General features: G+C 37.6%; 2 protein-coding genes across 2 annotated transcripts; one reads left to right on the top strand and one right to left on the bottom strand.

The window, feature by feature from the left end:
* Positions 1-462: 462 nt before the first annotated feature.
* trim35-13 (tripartite motif containing 35-13) lies at positions 463-13,017 on the bottom strand. The gene is made up of 7 exons (XM_056454121.1): positions 12,756-13,017; positions 8,925-9,486; positions 5,912-6,007; positions 5,582-5,812; positions 5,469-5,491; positions 5,263-5,381; positions 463-3,547 (listed from the first exon to the last, which is right to left on the bottom strand). Exons 2-7 carry the CDS (start codon positions 9,438-9,440, stop codon positions 3,012-3,014), a joined length of 1,521 nt encoding a protein of 506 aa, XP_056310096.1. The 5' UTR covers positions 9,441-9,486; positions 12,756-13,017; the 3' UTR covers positions 463-3,011.
* Positions 13,018-21,992: 8,975 nt separating this feature from the next.
* Positions 21,993-25,510, top strand: LOC130220577 (zinc finger protein 665). Its single transcript, XM_056452808.1, has 3 exons — positions 21,993-22,102; positions 22,206-22,307; positions 24,102-25,510. Exons 1-3 carry the CDS (start codon positions 21,993-21,995, stop codon positions 24,808-24,810), a joined length of 921 nt encoding a protein of 306 aa, XP_056308783.1. The 3' UTR covers positions 24,811-25,510.
* The last annotated feature ends 681 nt before the right edge of the window (positions 25,511-26,191 follow it).

The raw sequence follows: 26,191 nt of genomic DNA, 5'->3' as shown, positions 1-26,191 counted from the left end.
TTTGGACTGTGGGGGAAACCGGAACACCCGAAGAAAACCCATGCAAAAGCGAGGAGAACATGCAAACTCCACACAGAAATGCCAACTGACCCAGCCGGGACTCGAACCTGCGACCTTCTTGCTGTGAGGCAACAGCGCTAACCACTAAGTCACAGTGCCACTCTAAAACAGGACAGCAATTTAAAATTATTTTTATTATTATTATTTCATTTTGAATGGGCCTTAGAAAACATTACAAAATATATTTTTTTGAAAAAGCCAGATCATGACCCTTTTAAATAATGCCTCATTTCTGTTAAGTGGCACAATACAGTACGATCATGTATGGGTCACTTTGATCAGGCTTGCTTTTCCACTTCCAACAGTAAACCTTACTCCGCAGGTGTGGTGCACTCTAAAAGGTTGCGATTGACATCATTCTCGCTCTACAATGAAAGCTTTACTGACCATTCACATTTCGAGTCTTTTGCAAACTCAAGTTTACTATTTCAAATGTATAAGAAGCAATTGGTTCCCCTCACACTTTCCACATATTTAGGTGTGACCTAGATCAAGTACAGATGTGACAAAGTTGTGCTGAAAATAATGTTTAAATGAAAGAAACAGACACAGCAGCTCATTTCCAAAATTTTCAATACAATTTACAGTACCAACAGTACACAAGAAAACATCTGATTGTGGCATTCAAAAAAATGATCTAAAATGGAGAAAATTTTACCTTTACTATGTTTACTGTGTTCCTCTTCCTACACCAACTATTATAACTTTTTAGCAAAATATAGGCTAAAAAATGCTAACTTGTACAAATACCACTTAACTGATTATTATAAAATTTAATAATAATTAAAGAGTCCCACAAACTCATTTTAAATGTATTTGCAAATGTCAGACAGTAGTAATCATGCACAAAGATGCCAAAAAAAATTGTACTTAAAGAAATCAGTGGCTAAAATTACTTAATGGGTTTCTTCACTGAAAAATTACAATGAAGAACAATGTTCTTACTTTATTTTCCCTAAGGCGTTTTAAAAATTCCTGGTAGAGAGAAATTTCTTTCTGCTATGGAAGTTAATGGGTGCCAGCAACCAACATTCTTTAAAATATCTTGTTTTGTATTCAACCAAAGAAAGAAACGTGTAGTTTAAAACCACATGAGGTTTAACCCCTTCCCCCCGCCTCAAAAAATACTGTTTACTCATTCTCAAGTGGTTTTTCTCCTGATAAACACAAGATATTTTGAAGGAAGATGAAAACCTGTAACCACCGTTGACTTCAATAGTAGACAAAACAAATACTGTGGAAGTCAATGGTTGCAGGTTTCCAAATTTTTTCAAAAGAATTATCAGAAAAAAAGTAACTCATAAAGATTTGAAAGGCTGAAGTAAAGGCTGAATAAATCATGGCAGAATTTTCATTTTTGAGTGAATTTGAGCATGAGAGCGTAATACAGAGCTTGAAAGCGTCTAGTGTCCCTGATGCCACATGCATGCGAGTTGGCAACCCTGTTATAATACATTCAGAATTTGAATGAATTCACTCTCAGATTGACTCTCAAAATTCCAAAGACTGTCACACCGATGACCATTAATCCAAGACAATTGCCTCTGTGTAGGGTCTGCTGCACTGGTTATCTGATTGGAGTAGGTCTGATTCGGTATGACTGAGCGAAGACAACTAATTTGCATATTTATGATTCATTAAATGAGGTAAGGGAATAGAGTTAGAAACAAGGCACTTCAAGGGTGCTTTCACACCTGTAGATCTATTGTTTTATTCCAAAACAGGGATTCAAATTGTTACAATGACTACATGGACAACAGTAATCGAATTATTTGCCTTAATCTAATTAAGACAATAATAAGATTAAGGTGTTTACATGAGTTGCTTTTTGAATGTTCCTTTCATGATGCCCGTTTTACATGTTATAGCACATAATTCGATTAACGTCATTGCGTCACCACGATATCCGCATTTCCTCCGGAGTTTCATGTAAGTTTTGGTTGTTTCATTTTTAATTTGTCGACTTTAATTGCAGTTTGGCACTTTCACTTTCATTTAGAATCATTTCATGCATGCCCACCGTGACAAACGAGATATTGGATGCAACTATGAACAGCTGGAAGAGTGTTGTTTTAATGGAAGTTCATACCGCACGCTGAATGGAAGAAAAAACTCCGCTTTTCACCATGCAGTTGTCTGTGGTCTGCACTCCATAGGTGCAAAGAGTTTCAAACAGCCGTGTGTGTGTGTGTGTGTGTGTGTGTGTGCGTGTGTGTGTGCGTGTGCGTGTGCGTGTGCGTGTGCGTGTGCGCGTGCGTGTGTGTGCGTGTGTGTGTGTGTGTGTGTGGACTATCCAGTCGCAAAACGTGGCGAAAAGTCCTATCATGATGGGAATAGTTTGATTAAGGTGTTTATTGATTATTGTCTGTACTGCACTTCAATAATGCGACTAAAATCAGCATACTCCACACGTCTTAATTCGATTTTTCTTTAGTTCAATTATGACCTTAATGGACTAAATTAATCAAAAGTTGCTGTTTACATGGTAGACTCTTAATCAGAGTATTGTCATAATTGCATTAAAATCGAATTATTGGTGTCCATGTAAACGTACTCACTGTTGCTTTTTGTTCTTGATCTGCTTTACTTTTTCATGGCAAAGTTTCTAAACGGACCAAAATATTATACCAAGTCAGTAGGAGTAAACTCTCCTCACATTGCTCAGAGGGGGGTTTGAGGGGCCGTGGCTAAACATATTTCACCCAAGCTGTCAAACAGAGATCATCAAAGGTGGACTGCTATTCCAGAGTGGAACAGATGATCAGCTTTTGATTGAAGATTACCAAAACAAACAGCATTTTTCAGTGGATTAACTGTCCATGAGTCTAACAATTAAAAGACAATAACTGTCCACAAGACTAACAGTTCATGACCGTTTTGGTTAGGTGTTAAAAATCCAAACCATGTGGTGCTGAATTTTTACACTAGTAGCTAATGAGACGTTCTGTGCATCAATCTGATTTAATGGTTATCCAAGCGGGCAGCACTTTCAGTGGGTAATCCTTACATGCGCTGCAGAAGTACGGGAATGCTCTGGGCGTGATAATGTTTGTGTAGGTGAACAGAGGTGTTCTCTCTCGTAAGTCATAGAAAGTCACCCTGGACCTGTTCATGTCCAACACGACTCGCACCACCTGTGGCTCCTCGGTCATAGTAAGAGGGGACCATGGGGCAGTGCAGGCTTTATACTCTCCGTTTCGTAGCCTGATAGTCCAGAAGCCCTCAGCGGGCGTCAACACGTGCTTTCCCTTCCGGCTGATGGATGCGCTGGCAACTCCAATGACCCAGTAGGTGTTGTTTTTGACCTCCACGTCCCAGCTGTGTCGCCCAGAGCTGAAGCCCTCGTAGCCCAGAACCTCTGCTCCTACATCGAAACGCTCAGGGTTTTCTGGGAGCTTAAACGTCTGAGAGCAGCACTGTATTGTAGTCAGGTCCTCTGACAGCAGGAAGCAGCTGGCCGCAGTGTTCGGATCAAGGGTCACGGGAGCTGCAGCAAAGTTGTTTTAAGAGGTGAAATGATGTTGATGAAGTATCAATTCAACACCACAACGTACGTAAAAATAGAGAAGAACAATCTTGTGAGAACTGTCTATATTAAGAAGTCAGTAGTTGGAGAACTACAGATAAAAGGCCCACAAACACGAAGTACTAGCCATTCCTAAAGACTTTATACACAATATGCATGTGTGTTACATCACCATTTTTTCAAATTCATGTTTTTATAGCTTATTTGGAGACATAAATTGTTTGTTTTTTTGTTTTGTTTTTTCCCAGAATTGCCCTTAAGGCCTTAGAATGGCATTCGTTTTTCAGGTGGTCATTAGAGAAGTTAGTTTCGTACATGTACAGTGGGGGAAATAAGTATTGAACACATGTTTTTTCCTGGGAATAAAATTTCCAAAGGACCTGTTGACATGAAATTGACAGATTTTGGTAAAATCCCAAACAATGCAAACATTAAAATAAAACAAAACAAATCAGGAAAAATTGTTTTGTGTTATAACAATAGAATGACACAAGAAGAAAGTTCTGAACTACTGAAATGTATTTAATACTTCATATAAAAGGCTTTTTTGGTGATGACAGCTTAAAAACGTCTCTTATATGGAGAATGAAGTTGCATGCACTTCAACAGAGTGTAAAAATCTTGATAGTTCTCTGAGTCTCCTCTATCAAATCTGATTTTTAATTTCATTCTCTATTGGATTCAAGTCAGGGGATTGGCTGGGCCATTCTACAGCTTGATTTTCTTTCTCTTTTGAGACCTTCCTTGGCTGTGTTTTAAATCATTGTCGTGCTGAAATGTCCACCCTGCTGTCATTTTCATCATCCTGATAATGTAGATGTGGCCTAAAGCAGCAGATATTAATTTACAATGACGAAGGGCAGAGGGTTGCTGAATAACTACTGAGACATTTAAGCTGCTGTCTGGGCTTTCACTGCCTTATTACACCTCCCTTTCTTGATGTGTTCAACACTTCTTTCCTATGTCATTTAATTTTATTACACATAACTTTATTTGTAAACTAATTCGTTTTGTTTTCTTTGCATATATGCATTTATTTGGTTACCAACATCTGGGGAAAAGTCAGCAGCACCTTTAGAAATATGTTTTCTGAGAAAAATGGTGACGTGTTCAGTACTTCTTTTACGCACTGTACTTTGTGATTATAATCTGATGTCATTTAGACAATTTGTCATGTTCAAATAAGGCTTTAGATTTATGACTTTTATGACTATTTATGACTATTTATGAATTTATGACTACTTACATTTTCAAAAGTTTGCTTTTTTCTTTTTTTAAACTGTCATGGCATATATTTGCTATTATTTCTCCTGATGACTCATTACATAAAGAATTGCATTTGTTTTATTTTACAAATGTGAAATAAGCAATATACATATGCAATTCTTAAATTAAATTTGCAAATAAGATGGTCTAATTAAATTAATAGTTCACCCAAAAATGGAAAAATAAATAGAAAAAAGCAGCCATTACCATCCATGTCATAGACCAAGAATTCTATGGACTTTTTTTTTTAATATTCGTCAATATATCTACCAGACAAAAAGGATCATTTGACTGTGAGGAATATATGGTGAGGAAATTTTCATTTTGGGGTGGACCATTACTTGAAATGCAAAAATTTATAAGAAATTGACTAGCATGTTTTTTTAAAAGTCTACCAGTTGAATACTCACTATACTGAATGATTTCCAACATTCTCTCCCACACTTTAAACTTCAGTGAGCCCAGGTGCTTTGCTATATCAAGCAGTGAACCTGCCATCATCTCTGGATCCTGGGGAATTCGCCAGGTTCTGTCAACATTGAGAAAGATACAGGGTTATTCTGAGCATAGATTAAACATTTATTCAAGGAATTGGTTACTCAGAAGAGAGTTGTACCTCTTTATGGTGTCTTTATAATTCTGGGTAAAACAGAGAGTAGATTAGTAAATGCGCAACATGAGCTGTGTATTTTGAAGTTCTATATATTTTTTTCCCCTACAAATGTTCACCTTGAGGAATGGTATATCCTGAGACATCATCTCCTGTTCAATAATTCTTATAGTGTTGGTTAGTGAAGTGATGTCATTCTCCAAATCCTCAATCTTTTCGTTCATCATCTGCCTCTTCTGTTCTCTCTCTTGCTTGAGCATGGAGAGCCGAGATGCTTCCTCATCCCTCAGGAACTGGTGCAGGACCTCAAACTCCTCTCGGATCTGCCTCTCTGTGTTCTCTGCCTGATTCTGCAATGAGAAAGCTTCCATTTTACCTTTGAAGTGGAGAATCCATTGCCTCCTCGTGTTGTTCACCTGTTTAACAATGCAAACTCAAAATGGAAATACCTTAATATGATTCACTGCATGCTCGCAGGTGAGTTTTGCTTTTCGGAAGAGCTTCAACTTTTCCTGAAGTGGTTTTAAAGCATTTTTGAGTTCCTCCTAGAAAGGAAATAGAATGATAACATTGCAAATTACTGGATGTGACAATACCAAAACAGCTTTTTCAAATCTGAATCTTCTTTGGTACAAAAATATTAATATAATTGGAAGGAATCAGCTTCCACAACAATAGATCTTTTTGACACCAATGATTACCTCAATTTAACTTCTGATCTAGTCAAATGTTATCATTTTTATGTGTCTAGGAAGTTAAACTCCCAGTAAAAAGCCAGATAAGCTTTTCTTCAAGTCAAAGATACTAAGATAAGAAACTCAGTATAATTGTCTGATTTAGTGAATCATGTTAGCTAATGCGGGACCAGCCGTGGACAATCATAAGCACGCGATCCTCTCGATATTTGTTTATAAATAAACTTCACTTAATAAAGTTCTATATTATTATACTCTGTGTTATATTGCCCTTGCACACATGAATATTCATGAGTTTCCCATTTTGTGTTAAAGTAACTCTTAAATATGTTATTACTCCTAAAACTATAAGTGCATTCACATAATTACTTTTATGGATCACAAAAATTGATTTCCAAAGTAGTTGACTTTCAGCTTCAATGTTAAAAATGTTTGATCATAAATGCAAAACTATTAGAAATTGTACATTGTAATGTATGGGTACAATTTAACAATAAACTGGAAACTCTTAAATATATACAGGTGAAGTCTGAATTATTAGACCTCCTGAATTATTAGCTCCCCTGTTTATTTTTTTCCCCAATTTTTGTTAACCGGAGAGATTTTTTTTTTCACCACATTTCTAAACATAATAGTTTTAATAACTCTTCTAAAAACTGATTTATTTTATCTTTGCAATGATGACAGTAAATAATATTTGACTAGATATTTTCAAGACAGTTCTATTCAGCTTAGTGACATTTAAAGGCTTAACTAGGTTAATTAGGTTTAATACGCTGGTTATAGTAATTAGGCAAGTTATTGTAAAATGATGGTTTGTTCGGTAGACTATCGGAAAGACATATAGCTTAAAGGGGCTAATAATTTTGACCTTAAAATGTTTTTTAAAAAAATTAAAAACTGCTTTTATTTTATTCCTTGCTCTGTTTAACACCATTTAGGAAATATTTTAAAAAGAAAAAAAATCATAAAAAACACTTTACATATCTCATCTGTGTACACGCGTAATTATTTCAAGTTACATTATTTCAAATGTAGACACATGGCAAGCATGCACAAATAGAGGAGGCTGCACACCTCACGCTTTACGCGCATTTTGGACATGAACGACCCTGTAAATAATAATGGAGGACATACAGCAAATGTTGTACTTGTTTCTTGGCATACAGCTGTTTGTCACATGAAGAAGACGACAAGCTTTGTTTCAGCATGGTTCATTGCTACACGCAGTCATTGTATTATAGTGTTTTGTTTTGGCTGTGTACATAAAATGGTGCAGATTCAATGGACTTCAGTTGTTTTTAGTAGCTATGTTTCCGACAAAGATGCTAATTAAATTTATGCGCAAAACTAGAATATTGCATAAAAGATGTGCAAATAATGCACCGTTTCCATCCAACAAGTCAAAGAGACCATTAACAGTATAGAGAATATTAACAGTAAAAACAGAATTTGTTGAGGTAGGAGAAGCTGCGTCAATCTTTTCTTTATATAATATACTACTTGTGCCTCAGAAGACAATGCCGACATGCAACAAACCCGTGGTGGCACAGATGCTCTTGACAGTTCTAGAGGTAATCGGTAAAATATAACACTAATACTGAAACGATTGAGGCCTTTTAGAATGACCAAAACCTCATTTTAGATGTTTTACAATGTCCTCAGCCTGCTGGTTTGTCTATTCACACATATTTTTATCATAACATGATATTTTATAACAAAATCACGTTTTTTTTAAGGCGCATACTGGAATTTGTTCGGTGTTTCCATCGTAGTTTATGTGCATCTTTTCTTATTGAACAAACAGTTAATCCTTCTCAGTTATGTGCATATATTTTTTATTGCGTGTTTTCAAAATTGTTCATTTTCATCAACCGTATTTTTATATGCATATCTAAAATGCACATAAAAATAGGTGGATGGAAACATAGCTAGTGACTTAATCGTATTACCCATAGTACAAATGTACCCTCATCTGATGTCAGAAAGATCATCGTAGGTTTTTGGGGTTTTTTGTTGCACAAAAGTGTTCTTGGAGATTTTTATGATTACAGTTTAATCACTGAAGTCATGTGGACTGTTTTAACAATGTTTTGGGTTCCTTTTCTGGACATTGATTGTCTATGGACCTTTGCTGTCTATCCATGATGAGGGAGCTCTCAGGTTTCATCTAAAATACCTAAACTTGTGTTCCGAAGATGAAAGAAGGTCTCAGGAGTTTTGAACGACCTGGTGGTGAGTAATAAATGACAGAATTTTGGGGTGAACTATCTCTTTTAAGCACTTGTTTGGTTCATGCAATTGTAATAGAAACAGAAATTTGAATACGTGAAACCTCAAGTAAAACAAGAAACCATAATGCTTTGTTTTCCTTTCTGTTGTGATAAAAGGGGACCTGGTATAATCCTTTGTATTGACCTTGAAAGATTTTTACATTATTTTAGGAAGATTTATTTAGATGCTAGCTAGTGTATACTTTTCATCAACTCTAAACTAAGAACATGGGCGTCTAGTTTCAGCCTTAAGAGGAGGCCTCATCCTAGCTAGAGCATTCCACTATTTATAGTCTGATAATGAACCCAGCCAAGAATCCATAAATAAGTTCTGCAGTCCTAAAGAGAAGGGATGGCTGTGCAAATGGTTATTCTCATGAAGTGTGTTTGGTTCTCCTCTTGAATTCACAGTGTAATTGTTGAAAGTACACACTGAAATCAGCATAATTTGTAAACAAAGTCAAGCACACATCTAGGTGACCAAAAAACCATACCTTACAGTCATGGGAAGCTTCGTTTAATGGATATAATCTGTGACCCTGGTGGTTCATTGATGACTTGCATTTGCTACAAGTTGGTTCCAGGTGCTCCAAACAAAAGAGCGTCAAGGTCTCACCATGCTCCCTGCACGCAAGAGGGTCATTTTTGCATTTCTCCAGAAAGCCCTCGCAGGTCTTCTCAAGCACGGTGTTGACTACGAGCTCCCCCATAGACGATGGCTGACAGCAAAGAGGGCATTCGCAAGACCCTCCACCGTTCCAAAGGCTTTCCAGGCATGGTTTGCAGAAGCGATGTCTGCAAAACAGCACTACAGGCTTTTGCAGGATACTTCCGCAGATGGGGCACGACAGGTCTTCTGCAAGATGTGATTGCTTGGTGGCCATTGCTTCTTTGAGTCCTTCGTTGCCTAGTTGTGTCACAAGGGGATACCATGAGCCCCCCTCCCACTTAAGATGGCCCTTGGGAGATCTGTCTTCTGATTGGCTCCAGAATTTAATCAGAGAATACATCACTGAGCGAGATTTCTACTGACACTTGATATCTTCTGATGAGTGCCTACAGATCACGAAATATAACAACAAGCTTCTGGATTGTAATTTGATCCTGGCATTGACGCAAGAGGAGATACATCAAGATATTTCAAATTCCACTTAAGAATGTGTGACCACTTCAAAAGAAGAGCTAAAATGCTGGATAAATGAACAAAACTAGCCAAAACGATGCTGTAAAAAAGTTTTTGCCCCCATCAGATCTTCAACCAAATCCATTCAATGACCCTTCGTGAATATAAGCATGACAAGATTCATCTTTCATGCAATCATTAAAGAAAGTTCTCAACATTCACACTATTTGCAGATAATCCTGCTAATGGAGGGGTAACTGATATCTGGTTGCCCCCACATTAGCAGCGGTAGCTCCAAGCAAATGTTTCCTCTGGTTATTTATATGGAAGTATTTTGGCCCTCTTCTACTCGGTGACATTAGTAGGCGTTAAAGCATGACTTGTGCATTTCAGATCCTGCCACAGCTTTTCATCTGAGTATAATTCTGGACTCTGACAAGGCCATTTTAAAAAGTTTTCTTCTCTTTAGGGTTTGTTGTTTTTGAGAACAACCCAGCTTGGTTTCAGGTTTAGTTTACAAACTGTCTGATTTAAATTCTCCTGGAGGATTCTCTGGCGCAAAGCAGAAATCATTGTTCTTTTACTGATGCCAAGATGTCAAGGTCCCAATGCAAGAAATTCTTCCCAAATTATCATACTAGTGCCATGATTTTTGACTGGTGTTAAGAAACACAGTTTGCTCTAGAGATCTTTTTGGCTTTCTGAAAACTTTAACTTAGATTAACTACTTCAAACGGTATATATTTAGATAATATAACTGATTGTGGTTCGTTAGATCAGGGGTTCCCAAACTTTTCAGCCCACGACCCCTAAAATAACAATGCCAGTAACTCACAACCCCCAAATTCCTCTTAGGTAGTTATAAATATGCAACCGTTGCACACACAACAATAGGCCTATATTAACATAAGCATAATGACAACACAAGAAAGTGCAACCGTCTAACAGCCATATCATTTTTAGAGTTATTTATTAATTTGTTTAATTTAATATTAACTTCAGTTAAAGAGACTGGTGACAGCAAAGCATTACGATTAACTGAATCACGAAGTGTTTTAGGATTTGTTGTAGGCCTCTGCATATTTTCAGCACATTGGTTTAACTTTGGAGACCGTCACTCGGAGATCATCCTCAATGTTCAGTTGTGATCATTGTCCCGTGACCCCCACTTTGGGAACCCCTGCATTAGTGCTCTTGTAGGCCCAGTATGTTAGGTTTTTTTCAATACAAAAACCAAAAAACACTAAAATGAAGTTATATATTGTGGTGGGCAGTACGGTGACTTAGTGGTTAGCTCTGTTGCAAGAAGGTCACTTGTTCAAGTACAGGATGGACTAGTAGGCCTTTTTGTCTTTTCTCCCAACAGTCCAAAGACGTGGTATAGGTGAATTGGATAAACTAAAATTGGTGGTAGTGTGTGTGTGAATGACAGATGCGAAAAAAGAGAAATGCGGCTGGAGGTCAACTACCAGTAAAACAGAGTAATTGGCAGTTCATTCCACTTTAGCGAGCCCTGATAAAGCAGGAATTAAGTCAAAGGAAAGTGTGTGATGGAGTATTTAGTATAAAAAAATAGAGCTGCTGCTTCTCCATGTGATCACGAGTGAAAGAACCAGAAGTGGTTGACTATGGCACAATAAAAGCTCTGCTGGTTTTGTGCCAAATCGCACTTGTCTCTCATCAGTAACTGCTTTTGCAATCTTGTTTTACGAGTGCAGTAAACTGTAATGAAGACTCCATACTCATGGCATCAAAATACAACTTTGTTGTGAATATATGCCATCTAGTGGCGAAAATGACATACTATCCCTTTAAAGCCTTAGGAATGGCCTTTTCATTACTTTGAAAAACATACATTAATTAGCAGTTGCCTGTAGCTCCTGGCTCATGGGTGTTTAGCAATTATTTAACTTTTTGCATTGCATTATGCAAACTTTTATTTCAACTCTATTCACTTTAATTGACATTTTAGTAGTTTGAAACGTTGTATTCAACATTTAAAGTGGATCAAAACCTTTGAACTAAGTTTTCCTATTAGCAAAATTTGTATTTAACAACACCTTCATGACAGCCCTTGTCTTATGACAACCTTCCCTTATAGATTGTATGGAAACAAATCCATAATACAACAGAAAAATTGTCAGATCATTACATCGCTTTTTTGACTTGGCAAACTACCAAAATGCAGTGCACCAGACTTAATCTCCACTTTAGTTAGTAAAGTGAAAGTAAGACGTTTTTTGTTAAGATGTGATTTAGTAATTTAAGGTAAACAATTAAAACAAGGTGGACCAGGGGGGGCCAAGTCAGAGCACTCACTATGGTCCCCCGCGCTCTGCGCTGGTTGGGGAAATTCCAAATTGAACCAAAACAAACCACAATTGGCATAACCTCCAAGGGCTTGAGTGTCCACATACGTGGACAGCACATTTTAGCTCTTAAGTGGCTATTTAAAATACTTTGAATGTTTTATATTTTGTTACAGACATACAGTGTCATCCTGCAACTATTTTGCAGCATATGAAATGAAAAAAAAAAATCTATGTTAAATATGCATAGTAAACAATTTAGGAAAAAGTGTTTTATGTAAATTCGGACCATGGGTCCACATATATGAACATCATTTTTCTCTAAAAGTACATTGTATCAATAGATGATACTTAGGTTTTTATTCTAATTAAGTTCTAATAAGCCCAAGTAGCAAAGAGAAATATAAAAATGCATGTAAAAAACACCTTGGGCCTTAAGGGATTGTCATGCAAAATTTGGTACATTGCAACCTGCAGAACCTGGGAACTTATAAAAAAAAATCAAAACAAGGTGCAGTAAATGGTAAAACTAACTGGACTAAATAAAATTTTAGAAGTTTTTTTATAATTATGACAATTCATTAATATGTAAAACACCACATTGTTGATGTGGTCAAACAAAAATTCAGACAGGGGGCAAATACTTTTTCACAGAGCTAGATTTACCAGAAGAATATGCATGGGGAAAAAAGAGAAAAAGTATGATTGGTGGTGGTTGTTGGCTATAAATGAAAGGACTATATAGGCAAGTTTTTTTAACAATAAAAATATCAGTTGGACTTCACAAGAGACTGATAAGATATACAAGGTCAGATTTCTTTTACTTTCATGCAAATAATCAGAAGCTGTATATTTATCCAGCCTTTATCATTGAGCTGTGCTATATTTAATACCTTCATTCTTTGCTCTCTGCACTTTCTGAGATGGGATCCAGAGGCCTCTCGTCTGCAAAAAGGACATTGTGTTTCCCAAAACTGCTGACAGCAATTTTCACAGAAGCTGCTTCCGCATGAAACACAGCAGAGGACCAAGGGAACACTGAACACTTCTCCACACACTGAACATGACGGGTCTTCCTCTATGAGCGAATCGCCCTCCATTTTCTATGTTGATATGAGTGGAACTGAGGGTCGTCTGTCCTGACTGAAACAGATAAAAATACCACTCCACTACACTGCTCTTCATGCTCCAGACGCCTGACCTTTAGAATTGACTTATGGATGTAAGTGATACAGACACAGGCTATACTGAAAACACTTTGAGCTCTGGATGATGTGAAGACAGCGAATAATTCATTACAATTAACCGAATTACGAAGTGTTTTAGAATTTGTTGCAGGCCTCAGCATCTTGATGGTGGACCTACCACCAAACAGAGTTCAATCCAAATGTCATTCATTTTTCTTTTCGGTCCCATTATTAATTTGGGGTCGCCACAGCAGAATGAACCACCAACTTATCCAGCATATGTTTTACGCAGCGGATGCCCTTCCAGCTGCAACCCATTACTGGGAAACACCCATACACTCTCATTCACACACATACACTACGGACAATTTAGCTTACCAAATTTATCTATACCACATGTCTTTGGACTTGTGGGGGAAACAGGAGCGAACACGTGGAGAGAATGCAAACTCCACACAGAAATGCCAACTGGCCCAGCTGGGGCTCGAACCAGCAATCTTCTTGCTGTGAGACGATTGTGCTACCCACTGCGCCACCGTGCTGTCCTTCATTTAAATGTCCTATAAAAGATAAAAAATAATTGTAGGAATTCTGTGAAAAATGAGTGTTAAAAATTAAAATTCTGCTATTAATTACTCGCCTTCATGTCGTTTCAATCCTCTGAGATCTTCGTTCACACAAACTCAGATATTTTAGATGAAATCCAAGAGCTCTCTCATCCTTCAAAGGTGGCTCTGGTCCCAATATGTTTTGGCAAAATAAAACTCTTGAACATGAACACTTTTTTCCGGTTTGTCCACAGTACCAGGTTGCATGCACAGTTTGTAATTATTGTTTCGGCAAATGACCTTAAGTTTCTCGGTCAACATCTTTTCCATTGCATGCAAACAAAAGATGTTCAAGAAGTCTAGAAAAGTACCAGTCAAAATATTCTTCTTGTGACTTCACTGAGTTGATTGCAATCATACGAACCTCCAAGAACACTTTAGTACACCAAAACACTGTACAAAACTGTGGTAAATCAGGGTGCACGTTTACTATGGGGAGTATGATGTACTGCCATTACAGGCAGGAACCCAATGCTTAAATGTGCAATGAGACCTGACGCAGGAGTCAACAGAGATTTGTGATGAACAAAATCATTTTCAGAATCTTTTGTGTTCTTGGAGCTTCAAATGATAGTTGAACTTCTGAAGTCACATGAGAAGTTTTGACAATGTTTTTGGTTCCTACTTTAAACGTCCTGGACCGAACGGAAGTGCGCTTGTTTTCGTGATGGTTTTAGAAGTCCACTCCAATTTTATCCTCTATACACTGGCTGCTTGTTAAGTTTCGTATTGATTTCAAAATATTACTTCTTACCTATAAAGCGTTCAATAATCTAGCTCCTGTTTATCTAACCAACCTTCTGGTAAATCGAGAGTTTTGCCTTTCGGCTCAGCTCCTTCTTTATTGCAACGAGCCGGTACATTGACCTCATTACTGCTGCCGCTGCACCAATCCGCCTGTCAATCTCACGTTCCATCCTTCCCTCACTCGTGAATAAAACCCCAAGAAACCTGAGCTCCTCCACCTGGGATAAAGACTTTCCTCCAACCTGGAGATGGCAAGCCACCTTTTTTCAAATTTTTATGCTTAGGCCTGTTTTTTTATTTTTAATCATGCAAAATCATGCTCTCCCCCCAGCTTAATATATTTTTCTTCAAGAACAGTAACTGATCAGAATCCTTATACGCTTATTTCACAGGACTGCCATTTTAAAACACGAAAGCGAGGCTGCAGTGAGAAGAAACCCAGAAGTATAGGATCAGCACTGTAAACATTGCAGCAACATGCTGTGGACTACAAACCTTCAGCTGTTTCTGCGATTTCAAAATGCAGATAGGGTGTAAACGTCACTTTAATATTATTCAGTTAAGTTTAATTGAAACAATTGAAAGCATATTAGGCATCAAACAACATCACAATCTCTTTAAGAGTATCCTCCTAGGCTTCAGTTCATGGCACCAGGTGAACACCATGGAAGCTTCCCTGCTTGCTTCAGCCTATGTAACCCGGTGAGCGATAAAACAATGCAGTCATCTATACCGCACCTTCGTGTTGTCTGTAATAGTGATGTTCCTGTACTGAAGTTTTAAAAACATCCCTTTCCTGCCAGCGTGTGGTCTTTAACACAGTTGATTTGCCATAGTGTTCACCAGTGCTCAACAGAAATGGCTTTGATTGGCTGTAAAGATCATCAATTCACCGCTCTTCAGTGAGTGCAAACACAGAAACACGGAGACTGGAGCGTTTTAAAGCCGCGAAGATTAGTCGAATCATCAGTGGATCGCTCGTCTATGCTGGTCTGTAAACAGCGGTGAAGTGTGGTGAACTGATGACCTTCACAGCCAATCACAGTCATTTCTATTGAGCACTGGTGAACACAATGGCAAATCAGCGGTGTTGCGTTCAACAGCACTTAAATGTTTGCGGGAAATTGACGGATTTATAATTTTCAGTAATGAAATTCAGTATCTTGACAGGTCTAGTAGAGTAAAAGAATCAGTTCACTCACTTGAGTTTGATAAATGGCATCTAAAACGTGTGTTTGGGAGAGAAAACAATAGCAAACTAGTGCCATTTCCCTTAGCTGAAAATTAGTTCTGATGTCTCTTTTTATTTTTACTTTCCAATCAGAACATTCGGGTCACTTGGAAGGCGGTAAAAGTTTAAATTTGCGTCACTTTCTCTTCGCTGATAAAATATACAGCCAGGTAGACAACATTCATGTGTGACTCAGGCGATACTTCCGGGTTTCTTCCCACCCCAGCCTGGATTTCGCTTGTTTAATGGTGGCCGCGTGAAATCGGTCTATTGAGGTGAGCAGACTCCTCTGAGCACTTTTGATGTCTCCAGCAGTTGACAACATTAATTATCTATCAAAATTAAAAAGTAATTTCTATAGTTTATTTTCCTACTATTTTCAGCCAAACTTTTATCTTTTGTACATTTAGATAAATATCAATACTTAGCCCCAGAGTATCGATAATATATTGGCAGATCGATATATACTACAAACAGGTGTGTTCATAACTATACATAAAAATAGAATAATATAATAAGAACATATCAGTTTGCAACATCAAGGAGCATAACAAGCTGTTTTTAACATCTAAAGATCAATGAAAGTGAACAAATCTCCAGCCAAAAAGATTCCAATGGCGGCTCCCACTCATATGTGAAGAATAAGGTCAACATGGAGGATGAGAGAGCTCTCGGATTTCATCTAAAATACTTACATTTGTGCTCTGAAGATCAAAGAATGAAAGTGTCAAGAGTTTGGAATGGCATGAGGGTGAGTAATGAATAATAGAATTTTCAGTGTCATCTAAAGCCTAGTTCATACTACAGAATTTTAAGCCTGATTTGAGCCCGATTTGGAAGTTAACGAGCTCGCCGACAGGTCGGGCTGTGATCAGGTAGAAATGTGCGGTTGCTCAGCGTTTGACGGTCTTTATGTGTGAACTACTGAACAACGCGTCAAAGAGGCTCGCTGAAGCGTCGCCGACACCTTGCAGACGGCAATCCAATATCTAGCATGCTGAATATTCCAGAGCAGTCAGTCGACTCGACCCCACGTGCGGTCAGATGTAGTGATGAGCTGCAGCCAATGAGAAAGCATATCAGCATGAGATGAATGCCTGTGTGCTCCGGAGCCCATCAGAAACGTCTGTGATTGGCCAGAATGGGCATTGATGCACTCGCTTCATTCTGCCCTAACAAGGACATGAGAGTTGGCTATATTAACAGGGGAATTAGAGTTCTGTATCTATTAGAATTACCATTCTGCTCATTCTGACCGTTCTCATATCAAATGTCATATTGTCACATCATATTTACATTCAAAGCTTCTATTGAGATATTCAAATTAAGCTCTGAATGTCTGTCATCATATTTGATGACATTACCATAAAAATATTATCTTTTTTGGTAATACAACCTATAAATATGTAGTTAGGATACTAGAAGAGGCGAAGTTCTGGGGCTCGCTTTCATTTTCACTTTCAAACAGGAGCTATTTCCCTGCACAGAATATGCTGTTTTGAAAGACATATCTGAAGTAAATGTGTGTTTTGTTGCTATCTGAAAGTTATGTTTATGTTAGCAGGAAGTTGCTAGGCAAAAAAAAATGCACGCATATTTAAAGTCACAGTGAAAAGTGGCAGACATGCATGCAGTTATGTTGACCAATATGGTATTAAAGGTAGAAATGTTCAGTTCTTTAATGTTAGAAAGAAGTACATAGATATTTAGGAAACGTCAGGGTGTATAAATATGTTAGTTTTATTTCAAAGGGTTATTAAATTACAAAAATTAAAAACTCTGCGTATCAATCCACTCGAACCTTGCAAATGAGCGATTGATCCGCTGATGCATCAGCTGACTGACAATGTTTTTAAATGCTTTATTGAAAGCTTGAAACGCTGTCATTGATGTAATGAGCACACAAGCAGTGTTCAGCTTTTTCCTGACGACTCCTCCCTCAACATTTCATTGGCTGTGGTTTGGTTAGCTTGACTGAGCTGAGTTGTTGTCAGATCTTGTAGTGTGTCACCCCTCTCTTGTGGATCATTTACATAGTGTCGCGTAGTGTGAACACCACAGAGATTAAAAGACACAAAATCAAGTCATGTAGTGTGAACAGAACAGCGAGCTGCCGATGTTGACTTTCTTGTGGCTCCTTGATTCATATATTGTTTGAAGACATGTAGAAGTCCTCACTTCACTTCAGTCTTCCCAGCTTGTGACTTCCTGAACTGTGAAATCCAGGATTTATTAAAGCCACTTCTGTATGAGAGGCAGTGAGGCAATAAAACCCTTCTACAGAGCAGAGACAATGGGTTCAGCCTTCAGTTCCTTCACAAATTAATGGAGATCGTAGACTAAGGGCGTACTTACACTATGTACAGTTTGCCTTGAAATGGGCCAAAGCACGCTTGTCCCCCCTCCCGTCTCCCCGATGGCCCGCACTCACATTACATTTGGGCCTGGGCAACGCTTACGTCATCGATGATGCGCTGTTCAGTAAGCGCTCTCGCTCAGCACAGTGGAGATTCTTTAGTTATATTGTTTTAGGTCGTTTGAGATGCAGTGACACGCAGTCAATATTTTAGCCAAACAGATTCAGCCACTTTTGACGCTCATAACAATCATAAAGTCCGCTTACTGCAGGAATTAGGAGATTTGTCTGAAGGTGCAGCTGCCGTGCAGTGAGGGATTTGTCTCTTTAATAAATAAATTTAATAAGTAGTTATCTCTAAAGAGCAATTACTATCTGTTCATTAGCTACTACAGCAGGGGAGTTCTGGAGATCTACCTGAGCTCAAACTCCCCTCTCACCTTACAACAGGATGGAGCCCCGGGCTCGAGGATCTTATGAGATAAGTCTCTCTCCCGGACAGCATGCCAAACAAACTTTATAATCAATCATCAGCTAAGTGTGAGCTCTTGAAGCTCTATTTAATTTAAACTTTGTAATTTAAACAATCACATTTTTACATTTCATTTTCTTCCATCTTTTATGCACATTAAATAGGGTAAACAGAGAATCAAACTTGTGTGATTAAAATGCAGGAACCAACATCATTTCAGCTTAAACAGCTATAGAAAAATGTAAACACAGCTTAAAAATTCTGGAGTATACTATTTAAAATTGTGTTCGAGTACAAAACATTTTTATTATCATTTATTCTGTGAAGTACTTAATATAAAATGTTATTAAAAGCTCCTTTTCTGCTTAATCATGTCTCAAAATGACAGTTTTATTTTCATTTTTACACAAAAGAATACTTATGTTATCGTTTTAGAGAAACCCATATTTGGTGGAATGACTCGATGATTTTCAGTCAGAACTAATGAAAACATTTGTTTTTCTGGCCTATTGATATTTTAACACACACAAAAAGAAAAATCTTTATATGGGGATGTTTTGATTTTGGAATAAATGTTATTGTGTTATTAACATTTTACTCAAATCCAATACCTAATAAATCCAGAGAACTGTCAAGTGGTCTCTTGTTGTTTATCGATTAGCTGTCTGTTTCATATGCTGGCAGAATGCACATAATTGAGTGCAAATGAAATCTAGCATTGAGATTCCAAAAGAACACAAAGGGAACGTTCCCTGTTAAAACCAGATGCAAATAATGCTTAGTGAACTAATTAGGAGCGACTAAATTAATAAATATATATATTGACAATTATATCATGTAATAATGTGTCTATATAAAGGTCATCATGTTCCTCGCTACTGCATTTTAATAGTTTTTCTTTGCGCTTGATAAATGTTTCTGGCTTTTGCATTTGCATTTTTTGCTTTCCCCATAACAAAAACTTGTACAGCTGTCTGACAAATTACTTAATTCTATTTTTTATTTTGCATTTGAGAATTATTTTGTATGATGGAGGGAGGGGGAAAGAATTGCTTATCTTGTTTTTATTTAGGCTATTTTTACATTTTGGGTTGAACTCGACCAGGTTAAAAATGGAGACTTTAGAGTGCACTGCTGGAGAGGCTCCAACACCCCTGCCACACTAGCACATACTGACATCTAGTGGTAGCAATGCGGCGTAATATTCTTTAGGTTGCTGTCAAGGATCTTGATGGGGAAATTACGTGGATAATGGAAACAAACACTTACTACCCTTCATAACCATCTAACTACTGCGTGCCGTGCACGGTTTCACAACTTAGCAGGTCTGTCATGGAAGCACGTGCTGCCATGAATAATTAAGAAGCAGTCTTATCATAGGATAAGAAGACTCAGCTATGAATAATAATGAGAAACCAACATGGCATCACTCCACTGGCAGTTGAGCGCTACATCACTGATTTTGATCCCACCCCAAAACTTATTTTAAACCCGGAAAATGAAATTAGCTGACAGAGGCTCCAAATTATTCAGTTCTCCCCACAATTAAAGCTAACAGGTGCTAATGCTGTCCTAATTGATGCTTAACACACACAAATCTATTAAAATCTTAAAGTACTCAAGAGTTTCTTGAACCTATAAAGAGCTATGAAACACTAAAACACATTTTTTGAGGTTTTGATATATGTTGATAGAAACTATTCGGACACCTACATGATGCTGCTGGTTGAAAACGGGTTATTTTTGCATTGTTTAGAGCAAATTCGTTCTTCCAGCTTAAAAATAAATTTCAAATCAACGTCACTGCCATGAAGTAAATGCACAAATTCTGCATAGTTAATGGCTGCCAGAACACAGCGACGTCATCAGGTTTTCACTGTTTCTGTGCATTATTTAAATATGAAAGAGCTGATTCGATCCAATCAGGCACTGCTATTTAACTTGACTAAAGTCACTTCAGACACAGGCAAGAATATAGTTTTTTACATACACATAACAATTTGGCCATTTTGGGCTTCCTGGATTTTCATACAGCTTTTTATTTTCTAGTCTAATGTAAAATAAATAAATAATAAATAAAACACTCCAAAAGGCACTTTAGAGTCTTCTTTTGTCCAACTTCATGGATTCAAGTACAATACCTATTTTGAAAGCCTATTATAAACCTAACCGAACTTCAGTTTTATTCATGATGTGTTTACTCTATGAAGTTTTGTTACAGAATGTGCACGTATAAATATTTCCCTCATTCTACAAAAAATCCTTTATTTAATTATTTTCTGAATTATAGAGTGATAAATAGATCCCCAAAATATCGTCTGTAAAAAAAGCTTTGACCCTAATATGTCATTTTGAACTCGACTTCATCCATTGTTCAAACTTTGTGTTAAAATTTAGCACAATGTTTTCTTTTTCTTACATGTTTTAATATATTATTATGATTACAGTATGGTGAAGGCTTTGCAAATTATATATTCCATCCACGGGTGATTTCAGAAGTACTTATACAATTACAAGGCTTTTAAATGTACAATTCGATCATGCTTCCCCTCACTTGTCACAAACCCTGTTTGCGTTTCGTTCTTCTGTTGAAAAACAAAGTGTGAACAACATGTTGGAAACCTGTAAGCATTGACTTCTATAGTATTTGTTTTTCCTATGAAAGTCAATGGTTACAGATTTCCAGCATTCTCCAAAATATCTTTTAATGGTCTCATGATGGTTTGTGACAAATGAGGGAAGGATGACAGAATTTTGGCAGGATGACAGAAGAAAAAACAAAGAGATATAAAATAATGAAACATGTACTCATGACAGCAAGTATGGTGAGAACGGTTTTCATTTTTTGAGTGAACTATCCCTTTAAAACAAAATGCTCTTAAAATTATAAATTGATTTGGATAATTTGTAGTTTTTCTTTCTGTTTTCTTGTCTCCTATTCACAATGTAGTTTTTTCAGCATTCAATCAACTGTCCTCCGGCCATGTCTGTAGTTTTATTGAACTTTTGTAGTTCTCGAATGATCCGCAACTCCTCCGTCCTGCTAGATAGAAAGCTATTATTAGTAGAAGAACATCTCTTCGAAACTTATATCAGAATATTATGATTTGTGACACACTTAAAGCAGATGTCAGAAACTTAGAGCGAGGAAACGCTAGTTAAAAAAACACGTCCAACACAGACCGGAAGTTTAAAGGTACTCTACGGCAAAATAAAAGTTGAGGTCTCCTCGCGAACACTTTATTTCCGGTTTGTCCACGGTACCAAGTTGCATGCACAGTTTGTATTTATTGTTTCGGTGAATGACCTTACGTTTCTCAGTCAGCAATCTTTTCCGTTGCATGCAAACAAAGAAGCGAGTGTCAACATGTCAAAATCGCTGTCGTTCCGGTTGCGGCTAAGCTCCGTGATGGACCTAATGACTAAAACGGCAATGGAAGAAATATGCAAAATTGTAGACAGCGATTTTGCGTTTTACGACAAGAACTGTCTCGCGTCATGAGCGAAAACGCAAGCTCTTAAAGACAAAATGCTGTGTGTCGGGAGCGAAAGGCGAGACGAACGCACGCGCTTCACAAAGAAAGGAAGCGCGCGCGGCGTCCACAACACACCGCTCCATTTGCGTGCAAACCGAGGAAGGTAAACAACGCTTTGCTGGATTGTTTTGTTTGAAAGAGTTTGCTGGACAGTTGTCTGTGTGTGTGCACTGCTGTGGTTTTAATCCACGTTTGACTCCTGACAGGAGAGCATCCCTCCTCAAGGATTTTTGGAAAGGACTGGTGCTCCAGTTTGTGGATCGGAGGAATGAGTCCAGAGGAGATGAGATGGCGATCGACGTCGACTTGTACTCTGTGTCGCCTTATAAGGTTACTTTTAATGATTACTTTAATTCAACTTTTTCCACTGCTAAATGTGTTTTAAAATATATCCGTTACACAGATGATTCTGTAAGTATGAAATATTCAAAGGAAGGAGTTTACGGATAGAGTTGTCAGAAGATGAAAGAGTCAGTGGTTGTAAAGATGCAGCAAAAGCAACAAAACAAAAACTTACTGCAAAAAGTAGCTTTTGTGTCACTTTCAAATGCTTATTAAAGACATAGCTCACCCACCAAAAATGATAACCTATTCTCAAGTGGCTCCAAACATGTTTATTTTTCTCTTTGAACACAAAAGAAGATATGTTGAACATTTCTAACATTAACATCCATGGTAGGAAAAAAACCCATTATGGAAGACAGTGGTTACAGGTTTTAAAACCTTTTTTTTTTTTTTTAATCTATTAAACGGAAATAAGTTTTGTGACTGGTGAAGGGTGAGTAAATGTTGCTTTTTATGGTGAATTAATTAAGTTCAAAGCATTTTATACAATGTGCAAAATATATTATCATAAAAATGACACTGTAAAAGAAAATACACCCTCTCCAGGTTGTTGATAAATGGGGCAGTGAATATCCTAATCCCAGTTGTTCTTTAAATTTCTTTTTTTTAATAAACATACTGTAGCATTTTATTCGTCATGTACCCTTGAACTTGATGTGGCATATTTCAGTATCTCCCGCACTATAGGGTATTCTGAAGGGTATTTTGACGCTAGTGCGCACATAGAAAATGATAAAGAAACAGACTTGTGCCTTTTTTTGTCTGTATTATTAGGCAATTGTTTTATACAAACCTATACTTATGCAGTAGTTTAAAATTACTGTTAGCCATTTTATTTAGCACACTTATTTTTTATATTAATATTATTATTATTATTTGTTTGAGACCTCCAGACTTTCACTTTCATAGATTTTTAGTCTAAAAACATTTGCTGATGCTGCTTGGTATTGCAATCTTGTATTTTCTCATACTATTTTGTCTTGTAATAAACAACTGTTGCTTAGCAAGTAGTTTGATTGTTTTCTGACCTTTGTTATTTTTTGTGATTTCCCCAGTCAAATAAATCAAAAGTTCTAAAACAATCACAGAAAAGAGCTTATCTCTGCATTGCAGAATAAGTTCAACAGAAGTTTTGCAAACTAAGAAATCAAAACAATCTAAAGTTTATTTGAAATCAATTTCCGATTGGTAATGTCAAAAAAAAATTTAGCTCTACACAAATTAACTTTGCATTTACCTTCAATGTACCCATTTCTGGCTGTGAACACAACCTATTTTCGTGACCTTTCCAGACATCATGATTTTTCTTTTTCATTGCAACCGCCAATTCCAAACTTTGTAATGTTCTGAAATGTAAAAAAAAAAATGATCATTTAATAAGACACCACCAGAGGATTGACATGAATCCCATTTCTACTGTCTTGAGAAAATAAAATGAAAAAAATAATGTTTTTCATGATCACAGCACAAAGAACAAACCAACCTGGTCATAATCAAAGAGGAGAATTTTGAAGTGGATGACTATCCCAGTTGTACAGGTAATGTCCTTCATTTCTTCAGATCTCCAATTCTAGTTTAGGTACAATTATTTTGTATCACAATTTAGTTTGAACTATGTTTAATATTTAATAACAGAAACACCTCCTCAAGCTTCAAGAGCAGAGCTGCCGTCATTTGCATACGAGTCCTTCGAAAACAACTTTGTGTCTGGAGAGTTCTCAGAAGTGCAAAATTCTCCCTTAAATTCATCTGATCAGCACCCTACAGAAGCTGCCACTGACGCTGGTGGACCAGTTGATTGCACCAATAGACGACCCTTTGGAATATGGTGGTCCATGTATTCTCAGTTCTCAGCTTTCAGAAGAGCACAATGACCAGTTTCCCTCTGAGGCCCAGGAGAACGAAGAAGAAGCAGAAGTATACGCTGCAACCACTGCTGGACATCGTGTGAAAAGACAACGGGTACAGAAGCTGCCAAAGAGCATTAGCTATTACGATGAGGAGAATTTATTTCTTCTCCAAAACGCTGGCCAGAGAAGACAACGCTTTCCAAAGATCAAAACAAATGAGAAGTTTCGTTGTGAGGTCTGTGGAAGATGCTTTCATTCCAACACTAATCTCTTGGTGCATTACGCGGTCCACACAGGAGAAAAGCCTTATAAATGTAGCTTCTGTGAAAAGGGGTTCTCCCAGAAAGGGAATTTACAAGCTCATGAGCGCATCCATCGAGGAGAAAAACCTTTCAGTTGTGTTATCTGTGGCAGGAGCTTCACCCAGAAGGTCTGCCTGCGCAACCATGAACGCATCCACAGAGGAGAGAAACCTTTTACTTGTATGACCTGTGGAAAAGGGTTCACTCAAAAAGTCACCCTTCAACAACACCTCGCTGTCCATGACAAAACAACCAAACGAGTTCGAAGGAAACCACGGAAAAACCACTGTGATTTAGACTTCAGCTTTATGTAGCAATCTTCTCTTGCTTTCTCTATCTGAGATTGCTGTAGTTGTGCAAAAATAAGTAGTTTTTTTAATATCTCTGTGTGTAAAACTAGGTCAAGGGTGTCCAAACTCGGCAAGGAGGGCAGGTGACCTGCATAGTTTAGCACACTTCCCTGCAAGTTTCTAGAATACCTAGAAAGAGCTTTTATTAGCTGGTTCAGGTGTGTTTAATTGGGGTTGGAACTAAAGTATGCATGACACTGGCCCTCCAGGACCAAGTTTGGACACTGGAGGTTATAGCAGATGTGTACACTCACCAGCCACTTTATTGGGTAATGCCTTGCTAGTAATGGGTTGAACCACATTTAGCCTTCAGAACTGCCTTAACACTTTGTGACCAATTCAACAAGTGCTGGAAATGTTCCTCAGAGGTGCTTATAGTACTTATTGGCATGATAACATCACACAGTTGCTGCTGATTTGTTGGGATGTCCATGATCTGAATCTCCTGTTCTGGCACATCCCATTGGGATCTGGGACCCGTTTCAGAAAACAAGTTAAGTGAAACTCTGAGTAGGTTAACCCTGAAATAAGGGAAACGCTGGGTTTTTTGATTTCAGAATGGATGGTATGTCAAATCTGGGAGAGCAGAGTAAGGAAAGCCTGTTTCTAAAAGGGAAGTAACTTATACTCCGAGTCTGTTACCATGGTAATTTACTGTATGGCAATGGTCTCAATTCCTAGAGGGCCGCATCTCTGCATAGTTCAGCTCCAACCACCTCCAACTCCCATCTGCTTCATAGTCTGTAGTAGTTTTGAACAGCTTGATTAGTTGAATCAGCTGTGTTTGATTAGGGTTGGAGCAAAACTGTGCAGAGCTGCGGCCCTCCAGGAATCCAGTTTGAGACCTATGCTCTATGGACCTAACCTAGTCAGGAGCAGGTTTTAAGCAAATCCAGATTTTCTTTTGCACTCCTCTCCCTTTTTTATCGCTCAAGCCATGTTTAAATTCTTAGCTTAAATTCCTAGCTCCATTAAGATGATATTGGACTTTTAATTTTTAGAGGTCATCAAAGTGCATTTTACTTTTTAATTAATATTCTGAAAAAATATTATTAATAAAAATTGAGAAGTTCAAATGAGCTCTTCCTACAAATTTTTTACCAGGTTAAACACAACACAAAATTAACTGTTTCATTGGTGTAGGTAGTAACGTGATCGGCACAAATAATTGGCATATTACATGATTGAATGGGTTTGTACAGCTTTTGCTAGAAAAAATTTAAACCAAAATGAAGTAAATGCTCTTAAAGTGGAATTGCTTATTGAGTGTTTGGCTGGTTTTTGACTCAACTGAGTTAATTTGTCACACTTTTTTCCCCTCATAACTCCAACCCACCTTGGTCAT

This window comes from Danio aesculapii, chromosome 3, assembly GCF_903798145.1.
Source record: "Danio aesculapii chromosome 3, fDanAes4.1, whole genome shotgun sequence".
NCBI lineage: Eukaryota > Metazoa > Chordata > Actinopteri > Cypriniformes > Danionidae > Danio > Danio aesculapii.
This window is presented reverse-complemented; position numbering and strand designations above follow the sequence as displayed.

Excerpts from the sequence above, each read along its gene's own strand:
- LOC130220577 (XM_056452808.1), top strand. The coding sequence starts at position 21,993 with ATGCTGTGTGTCGGGAGCGAAAGGCGAGACGAACGCACGCGCTTCACA. Across the intron at positions 22,103-22,205 it reads TTGCGTGCAAACCGAGGAAG|GAGAGCATCCCTCCTCAAGG; the intron begins GTAAACAACGCT and ends GACTCCTGACAG. Across the intron at positions 22,308-24,101 it reads ATGGCGATCGACGTCGACTT|CACCCTACAGAAGCTGCCAC; the intron begins GTACTCTGTGTC and ends TCATCTGATCAG.
- trim35-13 (XM_056454121.1), bottom strand. The coding sequence starts at position 9,440 with ATGTATTCTCTGATTAAATTCTGGAGCCAATCAGAAGACAGATCTCCC. Across the intron at positions 6,008-8,924 it reads AAGCTTCCCATGACTGTAAG|GAGGAACTCAAAAATGCTTT; the intron begins GTATGGTTTTTT and ends TTTCCTTTCTAG. Across the intron at positions 5,492-5,581 it reads AGGATATACCATTCCTCAAG|AATTATAAAGACACCATAAA; the intron begins GTGAACATTTGT and ends TGTTTTACCCAG.